The sequence below is a fragment of the Haliotis cracherodii genome, unplaced genomic scaffold (genome assembly GCF_022045235.1).
Source record: "Haliotis cracherodii isolate W230 unplaced genomic scaffold, xgHalCrac1.p SCAF_14, whole genome shotgun sequence".
In the NCBI taxonomy this organism is placed as follows: domain Eukaryota; kingdom Metazoa; phylum Mollusca; class Gastropoda; order Lepetellida; family Haliotidae; genus Haliotis; species Haliotis cracherodii.
In genome coordinates this window covers 39,653,710-39,666,241 of record NW_027266269.1, presented here as the reverse complement: position 1 = coordinate 39,666,241, position 12,532 = coordinate 39,653,710, and the positions used below count along the sequence as shown (strand labels likewise).

The window sequence follows — 12,532 nt, the reverse complement described above, 5'->3', positions numbered from 1 at the left end:
CGGCGATTATGCTTAACGCCACATCAGCACGAGCACCGGTATTCACGATCGATGATTCTGCACTAAAATGCAACACCAGCAGTATCACAGATATCCACAGCGATATCCCGGCGGCTTCAACGACTGGGCCCCAGTGTCCCCGATTATTTCAGTTCTACAGTGTAGTTAAGAACGTGGCCTTGTTCTGTTGCAGGGATCATGGGCGGCACGGCAGTCGGCCTGATTCTGGTCAGCTTCATCATCGGGTTCATCGTTCTCTACGTCGTTTACCGTGTTCGCGGGGGAGCGTTCACGCCCAAAAAGTTCGACGATCATTTACCGGTTATTACATAGGGTTAATAAAACAGTTTGTGAAAAAACTTACAGATTATCCAGTTCTTATTAGAAAAGAGAAGATACTTTGCAAAACGAGGATTGATGCTAATTATTCATAAAACTTTGAAAACTGTTCACATATGTTGTAAAAAAGTACCATAATGTACTGGTTCTGTACACAAATGTATGTCTAACATATTCCCCGTTTGATAAGCTGATATTAACTGCTCATTAACCATACCCGACCTCTGTTATATCATGCATCCCAATAATGAATGAGTGTGTGAGCCGGGTTTAACGCCACTTTGAACAGTATTCAAGTTATATCGGGGCATGTCAGCTAAGTGTGGTAGTGAGTGAGGTTAGTTTGACGCCGCTTTGAAGTTTTCCAGTTATATCGGGACGTGTGAGCTTAGTACTGGACGAGTGAGTTGCGTTTAACACCGCTTTGAACAGTATTACAGCTACAGTATCACGGCGTATCAGCTTAAGGTGGGAGGGAAGCCAGAAGTGATGCAGGTCTCTGGCGTTTACCGCTTTTATGAACCCACAATCATAGGTTTCTGGCGTGCCCAAAGAAATCATCTCTGTGGCGCCTTAGACGATTGGGCCATCCATACCCCCAACCCCAACCCCAACCCCAAAATGAGACGAGAAACTGACAGCCAACATGTTCAGGTTCATCCTTCATTAAGTTATTTGCGCTGTAATTAATCTGTTGCCCGTCCTGCGAAAGGTGCAACCAATCGGCGACCTTGCTACATTGCGCTCATTATTCATAGTTTGTTTTATTTAAAATGTATCAGGTTACATTTTTTCTTGTCGTTTTCACGCCGTAGTATTCCAACTTTATGTGTACATAAGCATGTTTGGCTCAGACAAACCAGTGATTGACAATATGAGTTAGTTTGTTGTTAAACGTAACACTCAGCAACAGTCCAGCTATATGACGGCGGTTTGTAAATAATCGAGTCTGGACCAGACAATCCCTTGATTGACATCATGAGAATTGATCCACGCAATTGAGGTACGATGACATGCATCGAGCCTGACCACCTGATCCCGTTAGTCGCCTAGCACACTCGCCTTTTACGGCAAGCATGGGTTGCAGAAGACCTATTCTACCCCGGATCTTCACAGGTTGATCACAGTGGGATGAAGCTCGGGTCCACTGACTTGATCGTGTTAATGCAAGTCAGTAAAAACACAGATTGTTTGTCTGATAAATCAGATTTTACTATGCATATTAATCTGCCAGTTGCTGCCAGCCATACTATGACACAGACACAGTCTCAGTTTGACACAACTCTCCCAGTAGGTCGTGACAGAACCAAAATGGTCATGAGATCGCGGAGTTGATTAAGCCACTTCTTTGTGTATGTGTTAGTTGATGAAAGTCGCATACACTCACTATGTTAATCACAGGAAGTTTGTTGTTTAACGATACATTAAGCAATATTCCAGTTACATGACAGCGATCTATGAATAATCGACCCTGGACCCGACAATCCAGTGATTGAAACCATGAATTCGTTGCCTCAAACAACTAGCAACAGGGTGCTGGCAGCACATTCTACCCGCATCCCCAGTGGGTCCAAATATAACATTACACTTTCAAGATGATAATAAAACTCTTTAATATCACAGAGCGAAAGACACACACAGCACCAACAAAACTAGAATGACAGCTCCAAGGAATGTGAAACACTTTAGCCATAGTCGAGACATGACGCGGTATATGTTCTCATTGCCTCCGAAGGCATAGGCAATGCGTTGATTGATGGTATGAAGGTGTGCAGTCCCTATAGACCGGGGGAGAGGGTAGCGGTGTGACAGGTACTTGCTCTCTGTCGTACGACGGTACTTGTAGGAGACGGGATAGTTCAGCTTTATTGTGGCATTCAAGTCTGAAAGAATAAATAAGAGCTAGAATGATGCAGTTTTAAATGAACCCAATTTCCTATGGTCAAAGCCAGGTGGAAAACACTGCAGCAAAGCACCAACAGCCCTGACTTACACAGCTGGAAGTCCAGTCTTCCAGTGGGCACTGACTGATGGGTGGATGACGACTTTTCTGTCAACCTCCGAGAATTTGTGATACTGTTTTTAAAAGGATTCAGAGGTTAATCGTACCATTTATTATCCATACTGTTAGAAATAACCCAGTTAATAAAAATCGTATGTGCACTTGTGCAAATATGACTTCTCGCACACCAGTGTATTGTTTCCGTCACCAAGACAGCATTGTTGCATAATTCAAATCTTAATAATGTTTTAATTTGAAGCTTACACGATATACAGCTTTTTCCATTGGACGAGAGGTCGGTCACATGACCGCCGCGAAATTGACGTTCAAACGTGTATTGAAATGACACTGACGGACGACTTCCACATTCCTGGGGAAACCCCTGGGAATTCCCTAGCACGAAAACATGAATAAGCGTTCTTTCTGATCATTTAGAACCTTCATTCTTGGTCTCAGCCTTTCAGTATACATTGAGAAATGTCAGAGAGCGTGACTGCACGATTGTTCACGAATATCCTCGCTACGGCCAATCCTAATGAAGAAATGCACATCTAAACTATCGTAGTATCGACTAGATCCGTGCCTAGGCTGACATTGATCGTCTCCAGCAATCTATGAATTTACCTTTGTGTCTGTTTGACCCATGTTTATTCACCTATTAATGATCGGCCAGTTGATCAATGATGACAAACACATGTAACCGCCACAGGTTCATTAACAACTTCGGAAATCTCTCCCGTCACGTTTATCGTGTCGGCCATTTTGACGTCTTGTACTTGATGTAAATGTATTACGACGCGCTGTCAGTGTGACTGACTTACTGAGGTAGTTCTTTACAGACCTTTCTCATCTTATGAGGATATGATTTGAACACATGTGCTGCGTAAGATGTTTCTGAAGAGGAAGTTGTGCATCCATACGCCCATGTCACCTCTCTTTTTGAGGAACTATTTTACTCCGCGATATAGCTGGTTGTTGTATGGCTGTCACTGTAAACATGAAGTCACACGTACTAAATAAAATTGTGTTTAGATCTAGACATACATTCTTTGAGGTAAGAAATTGTGATAAAAAATTATAAGAATTGACTTTCACTTTGTGTGAAAGCTGGGACGTTCATACAGTTTGGCCCTCACTCTAAAAAGGTTCATACTCCAATGAACTCGCACAAAGTGAAGGTAAGTTCTTAATTGTGACGTAAGGTCTGAATGATATTACACTAGAAATGACGTCATAGCTGAAGATTGTTGACGTCATTCGGCAAATTGTGGTTTTCTATGAAAGCAGTGGTGATCAGTGTATTTTTCCTCAAACTGATTAAGAAATGGGTCATAAGGTGGTGAGGTGAAACTGGGTTTAAGGTGGTGTCCAAGATTATTGCACTTATATGACGATGTGCATGCACGCATGTGTGTGTGCGTGTGTCTGCTTGTACTAGTCCGGACTGATGCCGATTGAAAGTGCTGGCACGCTCTACCACTAGACCACGGAGGCGGTCAAATGGGTAATAAAGAAATTATTACACTTATATGTGTGTCATACAGATTTTACGAAACTCTTGCAAAAATTCATGATTACCCATGCTCTTGCTCGTGAAATACAAGAATTCTGACACTCGTTTCGCAAAATCAGGATGAGAGACATGCTGTATAATAATCTCCATTAACCCCAGAAACAAACAAAGATGGTTTGGTGAAAAATAACGGCTTGGCTGCTCTTCTGCAAAATCTGTTGTGCTAAGTTGCACATTTTTTCATGAAGAGTTCTTGTTTCAATCTTCACTGCAAAATATGCATGGAGTTGTACAATGTTCACGGGTGAGAATCTTCCGAGGATCCACAATTTTCCACAGATCTCAGTGACCACAAATTTGTTTAAACTAATGGCTTCCCCCTAAATACCCCCAAATTATGGACCACGCTCCATTGCAAAGAAGTTTCAGCTGAAAAGGACAAGTCAGTATGGTTTTATGCAGCTTTATGGGAATGTTGACTGACCTCTGTCCAGACAGCAAGACTTGATGAGGATGCGACACATGGGACAGGGGAACGTGGTACTGTTGTTGGACTTCTGTGCCAGTTGTCGCAGACACGTCTCACAGAACACATGACGGCATGGGAGGCAGGCGTGGGGGTGCAGGAACACGTCCAAACACACGGGACATGTGTGTTCCTCCAGAACGTCCTCTCCAAGGATGCTGTCATCAGAGGAAGTCTGTAATGTCCAAAATGGTTCAGAGTCAGTGGAGGTCGAAAGGTGAAATCTTAACATTAATACTCTTGTATTGAAGTTTGTTTGTTTGCTGTTACGCCATTCACAGCAATATTCCAGCTCTATGATGGCGGTCTGGAAATAATCAAGTCCAGACAATACAGTGATTGACTTCATGAGCATCGATCCACAGAATGCATCAACCAAGTCAGCAAGCCTGACCATCTGATCCCATTTGTCACCTCTTCTAACCCGGATCTTCACAAGTGCAATGAGAACTGGTTCAGAATTATAACTCACAAATACTACTTGTCAATAAGGAATACCATTATCAGATTTTTCCTTGTCTTCAGCACTATTTTATCTCGGACAAGCACAAATTTAAAAAAATTCATATACTTCTCAGCATTTGCTTTACAGGACAAAAAATCGAAATTTTAGTCAAAGGCGTGGCCCTCAAATGTTGAGTAGAATATATTCCTTCTCCCTAAAGAATGTTTCAATGGTTACAAGTCTTCCTCATGACAGAACCTCCCTACCTGCAGCTCCTCCAGCTGCTGGAACCTGTTAAGAGTCCCCATGACAAAACTCTCCCTCTCGTCATCGTCAACAAACCGTGCTCCCCTCCGCCTGGATCGCAACATCTTCTTTGTTTGGCATGGTTGCACACTACAGCCATTCTCACTTCCACCCTGGCATAGACTCTTCTGACTGACGCTGGACGATCTGTCACCAACACCAATGCCTTGCTTTATGGTTCTGTGAACATGGTCACACCCATGTCTGACAACTGTCTGACTGACATTGTTTTGTTTCAATGAAGCACAAGCTGGATTAATCACTGACTGTTTATGCAGAGAATCACCAAACCCCTCACACATCCAATCAGAGTTCACGCCAACATCAAGACTGAACAAACGATCTATCTCCACAGCACTCGAAGTGGAGGAGGGATGTTCGTCAGCAGCATTTGCAGTAATGACATCCCACCTGGGTGGCTGGTCTGCTCCATCCTCACCACACACGAGCCCCCCAGTCCTGGACACCCGTCCCGGGGTGTCATCTCCTGATTCATCTAACCATCCCACTGGATCACAGCCCCGGGGTAGTGTCCCCTGGCTTTGTGAGGCCCCCGACACACTTCTGCTGCCCTCAGTACTCTCCTGACAAGAAGTCAGTTTTAGATCAATGGAAGTTCCTTTGATGAGAGGACTGTTTGATCTTGCCACCCTGCTGCTGAAATGTTGCTGCTGTGCTGCCTGTTTCAGCAACATTTTATCCACTCGGTCGCGAAGTATGTGAACTTCTGGCAGGGTTTGTTCACCACAAGGGCAGTGTGTGGTGTTCACAAAATCAAAAGACCCAAGTCTGCCATTACACTTTGGGCAGTTTAGCTTCCCCTTGATCCACAGAGCCTGAAACATTAAGAGAAACATGTCACAGCTGGATCTTGATCCACAGGGCCTGAAACATTGAGAGAATTATATCACTGTTGGACTTTGATCCACAGGACCTGAAACATTGAGAGAGTTATATCACAGCTTGCCCTTGGACCACAGTGCCTGAAACATTGAGAGAATTATATCACTGTTGGACTTTGATCCACAGGACCTGAAACATTGAGAGCAACATGTCACAACTGGATCTTGATCCACAGGGCCTGAAACATTGAGAGAAACATGCCACAGCTGGATCTTGATCCACAGGGACTGAAACAGAAACATGTCAGAGCTGGATCTTGATCCACAGGGCCTGAAACATTGAGAGAAACATGTCACAGCTGGACCTTGATCCACAGGGCCTGAAACTTTGAGAGAAACATGTCACAACTGGATCTTGATCCACAGGGACTGAAACATTGAGAGAAACATGCCACAGCTGGATCTTGATCCACAGGGACTGAAACAGAAACATATTACAGCTGGATCTTTTTTCAAACACAGCAGCAGTTGGTGTGTGTGTGTGTGTAAATAAAAAAATAATAAATCAGAAAGATAGGATTTAGGTAGGGGTGGGGTCTCTCGTGCCCCATGCCTATAATACATGAGACCCTAATACAGTTTCATGGGCAAAATACGTCCCCAATCCTAGCATCCCATATTCATGGTTATAGCTGACAAACATTTTTTGGATTGTTTGTTGTTTAACGCCACACTAGCAATATTCAAACTATAACACGGCAGTCTGTAAGTAATCAAGTTTGGACCAGACAATACAGTGACTGACATCATGAGCATTGATCCACGCAATTGGGATATGATGACAAGCATCAACCAAGTCCGAGAGACCTGACCTTCAGTCACCTCTTACGACAAACATAGTCAGTCACCTTTAACGGCAAGCATGGATTGCTGAGGCACTATTCTACCCCAGATTTTCACAGGTGTATCTGACCAACATAAGGATCGAGTGGTCCCAGTGTGTGGCCTTGCTGATTGTGGAAGGATTCGATACTCAGGATATCAATTGTTGACGTGCCAAGTCTAGGCTCCTTCACATCCTGGTGAAGAATTGTTCTTCAGCAACCCATGCTTGTCAAAAGAGGTGACTATTCAGGCTAACCAGATCAGGGGGTCAAGCTTGCTGACTTGGTTGATGCATGTCATCGTATCCCAATTGCATGGATCGATGCTCATGATGTCAATCACTGGATTGTCTGATCCAGACTTGACATATAGCTGGAATATTGCTGGTATTAAAGAGTATACAGACAAACAAACTTACAGGCTGCCAAGATAGCAACGTCAGTCAATTTCATCACAGTTACCATGGTTATAGTGGTCATAAACTTATCACATACACAAGATGCTCAAAGAAATGAAAAAACATTTCAGCCAGATTGTATCACAACTCTAACCTGATTGATAGCTTCCCGTATCCATGACAACTCTTCATTCTCCATAGAGATGTACCAAACTGACAAGGTGGAGGAACTTGAACATGATGATTCTGTGGACAGAATGAGTGAGTGAGTGAGTTAGTTTGGTTTTACGCCTCTTCGAGCAATATTCCAGTAATATCAAGGCAGTGGGGGGACACCACACACTGTACCCATGTCGGGAATCGAACCCGGATCATCCACTTGACGAGCAAATGCTTTAACCACGAGGCTCCTCCACCGCCCCTAATGTATGTTCTTTTGGGTTTATTTGTTTCTTAACCCTGAAATCAGCTATATGACGGCGGTCTGTAAATAGACAAGTCTGGACCAGATAATCCAGTGATTGACATCATGAGCATCGATCCACACAAATGGGATACGATGACATGCATCAACCAAGTCAGCAAGCCTGACGATCCCATCCCATTAGTCACCTCTTACGACAAGCATAGTCTCCTCTTAAGACAAGCATAGTCGCCTTACGAGAAGCATAGTCTCCTCTTATGACAAGCATAGTCGCCTTACGAGAAGCATAGTCGCCTTACGAGAAGCATCACACCTATTCCAGCACCACATTAATTAAACAACAACGGTAAAAACTGACAGTTTTAGTCCACTACACTACATACTGCAAAACCCTTAAAAATGGCAAATTTGTATGTACGCCAACTTAACTGTTGTGCATTTTTGCAGGGACTACAGACTAGTGCCAATTTCTAATGCTGTACAAAGTTTAGCATTTTTCTTTTGATGGATTTTTTGCTATTTGTTTAGTTGGCTGTGAGGTAGAGTTTGTTAAGTGGAGGAGGCATTTCTAATATGTTGGATGTTTCACATCATGTAACAAGAGTATGTGTTTTATCTCAGAGAAAAACTAGGTTTCATTTTGAATACACAATGCTTTTAAGAAAGTGGTCAAAAGTAAGAAATGTCTTATTTGGGATTTCACTTTTTCAAATTCAAATTACAAAGTACAAGTACAAATTCATGCATCTTTTTGGGTTGAGTCCTATGCAGGATTCGAACCCACGCTGCCAGTGAGGCAACTAATCTCCAGCTCACAAAGTCAGTGATCTAACCCACTCAGCCATACTCTGTGTAAATTGGCACAGCTCCCATGGCCAAAAGCTATGAAAACACACTGTCTTTCAGAAAGTAGTCACAGATAACACATGTCATATTTGGGATTACACTTTCTTAGTAAAGTACAAATTCTACTTCTAGAACATTAACTGGTTATCATACAAGCTAGTTTTTAGAGATATCTAAAATATTTCAAAATTGTTACAGAGTAGAATTTTCCCACCGGAAATGTTGACTGGGATGAGAGTCGATGACCCCAAATTTGAAACAACCCCTATGAGAAACCACAGTTGGTTGACATTTTGTGTCCTTTGTTATGATATCCGGTCTCAGGTTGTGATGTGCTGCTTATACTTTTTCGAAAATGTTCTGTTGGCAAATTGTAAAATGTCCTGTTTGCACGATACAAACAGGCAAGTCCGGCGCACAGACCAGTTTCCGGATCCCTGGATCACACCCTCTCCGAATGGAATTTCCAAAGACATTTACACTTGCGTTGAACGGCTTTGATAAAGGACAACAACGCCTTGAAGAGACGGCTGGGCCATCCATCAGTCAAAGCCACTAAAGGACAAAGCTGAAATGTAAATTTAAGTGACGTGCTGCAGTCATTGCAGACACTATTTCTCCCAAACTAATGCAAATTTATCAGTTAGCACTTGGATGGTCAAAATACCATGTCTTGTTAATTTTACTGTGATATTGCCTCTCTGAGAGAGATGTGTCAGTCAGGTGCCATTTTGTTACCGTCACATAATTTCGATCCCCTCCATGACAGTCAAGTTAAAAATTGATGCACAACATGATCAGTCACATGACATTACAGACAGGAAGTTTACAAACAGCAACTGATACATCATTGGAGCATAGGATTGTTCTGATGCAAAATTATCATCAGATCAAGTTTAATAAAAATGTGCTTTTTTTTTAAAGTATATTTCAAGTTATGTTTTCATTTCTTATTGAATATCTTACCTCATGTAGCTTAACTCACAACATAACCTTTAACTGCAAGGGGCAAATACTATGATGTTTGCAATGGGCTTATCTGTAGCTCTGTAATTGTGTTGAGTAATATGTCAATGTATTGAATTACATGTAAATGTGTGGAATATGTATGTCAATGTGATCAATGCAAACTTGATTTATGTTGACACTTCTGACCTTTCACCGGTTGACTGTGGGTATTGATGATGTTGTCACTGACAAGGAGGACGTAGCGACACCGACGACATCGCAGTTTGAATCTGTCCATGGTGGAACATCAGGAAGTGACCACATCGACAAAAGACCACATCGACAAATGACCACATTGGCGACCGACCACACAGCAGTCAGCTCACTGTTGTAACAAAGTGTAAATTTGTTGTTGGTTTCCAAAAAAGGAGTCGTAGTTTGTCTTTTCTGTTGCTTAACGCCACACTCAGCAATATTCCAGCTATATGACAGCGGTCTGTATATAATCAAGCCTGAACTTGACTATCTGGGACTGGCATTATGAGCAATGTTCAACTATGATTAATACTGGCTACCTACTGAACAGTTTGACAAAGTGACCCAAGTGACTTTGTAACCCCTTAAGACAAGCATAGGTTTCTGTGGACGATATTTATGCCAACCAAAAGCGACGATGGCTTCCACCTGTCAAGACATGACCCTACAGCAGCGATGGGGTCAGACTGTCAAGACATGACCCTACAGCAGCGATGGGGTCAGACTGTCAAGACATGACCCTACAGCAGCGATGGGGTCAGACTGTCAAGACTAGGGGTGTCACGATAAATTGAAATATCGACATATTGCTATTGGGAAGCACTTAAAGTCAATAAATCGATTGTTAAATCAGTTTCCGATCAATAGTATCAATTTCAGTTAGGATTATTGATAGTTTCGATTGTATTAAATACATCAATTAATTACATGCAATGCTGTACAAATGTGTTTCTCTTTTGATCATGAGGGGTAGTAATTTACACATGAATTTTCTTTTTCTTAAATTATTAGGGTAAAAAAAAACCAAATCAGTCATATCTCAAACTTAACTTTTTATTTGTTGTTATTGTTATCACATTCAAAGGAAACTTCAGTTTAATTCAACTCTAAACTCTATCCAAAATAAAACACTGAAAACTATCGATATTTATCGCAATAGTTTCTTTCAATATCAATAGCTATTGCAATAGTGATTTCCAGACCAATAGTCATCCCTAGTCAAGACATGACCCTACAGCAGCGATGGGGTCCGACTGTCAAGATATGACCCTACAGCAGCGATGGGGTCCAACTTTCAAGACATGATCCTACATTATGTTAGCAACGATGGGGTCTGACTGTCAAGACATGACCCTACATCATGTGAGCAACGATGGGGCCTGACTGTCAAGACATGACCCTACATCATGTGAGCAACGATGGGGTCTGACTGTCAAGACATGACCCTACATCATGTGAGCAACGATGGGGTCTGACTGTCAAGACATGACCCTACATCATGTGAGCAACGATGGGGTCTGACTGTCAAGACATGACCCTACATCATGTGAGCAACGATGGGGTCTGACTGTCAAGACATGACCCTACATCATGTGAGCAACAATGGGGTCTGACTGTCAAGACATGACCCTACATCATGTGAGCAACGATGGGGTCTGACTGTCAAGACATGACCCTACATCATGTGAGCAACAATGGGGCCTGACTGTCAAGACATGACCCTACATCATGTGAGCAGCGATGAGGTCTGACTGTCAAGACATGACCCTACACCATGTGAGCAACGATGGGGTCTGACTGTCAAGACATAACCCTACACCATGTGATCAACAATGGGGCCTGACTGTCAAGACATAACCCTACATTATTACAAAACACAAATATTAAGTCCATTTTATAAAAATACAATTTAAATACGCCCAAAACAGCTTCAGTATTGCAGTTTTTAAAACACGATAAATTGAAATATCAAATGTTAGACCTCACACTAACAGATAGAAATAACGACTAAAATAGATGTCTCACGAAAATAGGTGACGTCAAAGTTGAGAACTGGCCTACTTTACTGACAGAAACAAGTGTTTGTTTCCCACCCCAGAATATCAAGAAAACCATAGCAATACCTCGCTGAGGCCACATACCGTCCACGCTATGGCGATACGGGTCGAATGTAACACGCAATTAGCTGACAACCGTCTCTCGGCGTTCTGGTAACCGACTCACAGAGTATGAAATGTCATATGTTTGTAAACGGAGACGTGTAATCATGTATAGAGTTATCTGCTCTTGAGTTGAAGGGACAAGCTCCTTCCCAGCGCGTGACACCTTCGTTACACTCTCGGTAAGGGGTTATCGCTGTGAGGAGCTTAGAAGGGATTGCGAGCCTAGTTCCTCACAGCGATAACCCGTTCGCGGAGCTCTCTGTACAATCGCGATGTTACTTGGGATAATGTAAAGCTCCTCGCAACGATAGCCCGTTCGCGAAGCTTTCTATACTCTCCCTACTAGTCCGGCAGAGAGGACAAAATCCAAGAATTGGGGGATAAAGTTTTTTTTATTGCTGGATTTGTTTAAGTACACATTCTAGGTTATGAAATTGATGACACTCTGTCATCTTTGGGCATTTTAAAATATTCAAGATGGCCGCCAAGATGGCCGCCAAGATGGCCGCTAAAACATGAAAATATCTCTTCCGTGCTAATTGTATGGAATATGGGACTACTTTTGGTGCATATCACTATTGTTTTGCCATCAACATATTAGAATATGTTATTCTTAATGAAATAGTTTCATTTGGAAATGTAATTAATCAAAATAATAGGCAATATTGTCTATGAAAACCCCCAAATCAGTATATATCGTTATATATACATTTGTTATTATATTATTCAGTGTCAACTGGGATGCTTGTGGATTTTCTAACGATTGTTAATGTTCTATAGTTACAAAATAAGATAAATTCCCACTGCATTTTGAAATGAAATTATAAAAAACAATAAAGATAAATAAAAATAATAGTAACC

The 12,532-nt window shown here is 42.1% G+C and overlaps 2 protein-coding genes across 3 annotated transcripts in view; one reads left to right on the top strand and one right to left on the bottom strand.

Moving 5' to 3' along the window:
• The window catches only part of LOC139460834 (uncharacterized), a 27,323-nt gene extending 26,984 nt beyond the window's left edge, over nt 1-339 (top strand). For both annotated transcript variants that reach the window (XM_071242309.1, XM_071242308.1), the window contains one exon: nt 194-339. In XM_071242309.1, coding sequence (XP_071098410.1) covers nt 194-333 — 140 coding nt within the window. In that variant the 3' untranslated portion in view covers nt 334-339. The remainder of the gene's footprint in view (nt 1-193) is intronic.
• A 1,616-nt stretch (nt 340-1,955) lies between these two features.
• LOC139460833 (E3 ubiquitin-protein ligase RNF180-like) lies at nt 1,956-11,758 on the bottom strand. The gene is made up of 6 exons (XM_071242307.1): nt 11,633-11,758; nt 9,681-9,858; nt 7,410-7,501; nt 5,092-5,967; nt 4,339-4,555; nt 1,956-2,222 (listed from the first exon to the last, which is right to left on the bottom strand). Exons 2-6 carry the CDS (start codon nt 9,769-9,771, stop codon nt 1,957-1,959), a joined length of 1,542 nt encoding a protein of 513 aa, XP_071098408.1. The 5' UTR covers nt 9,772-9,858; nt 11,633-11,758; the 3' UTR covers nt 1,956.
• Between the last annotated feature and the right edge of the window lie 774 nt (nt 11,759-12,532).

Coding starts and splice junctions, on each gene's coding strand:
- LOC139460833 (XM_071242307.1), bottom strand. CDS start 9,771: ATGGACAGATTCAAACTGCGATGTCGTCGGTGTCGCTACGTCCTCCTT. Junction 5,968..7,409: donor TACGGGAAGCTATCAATCAG/GTTAGAGTTGTG, acceptor TTAATGTTTCAG/GCTCTGTGGATCAAGGGGAA. Junction 4,556..5,091: donor AGCAGCTGGAGGAGCTGCAG/GTAGGGAGGTTC, acceptor TGGACATTACAG/ACTTCCTCTGATGACAGCAT.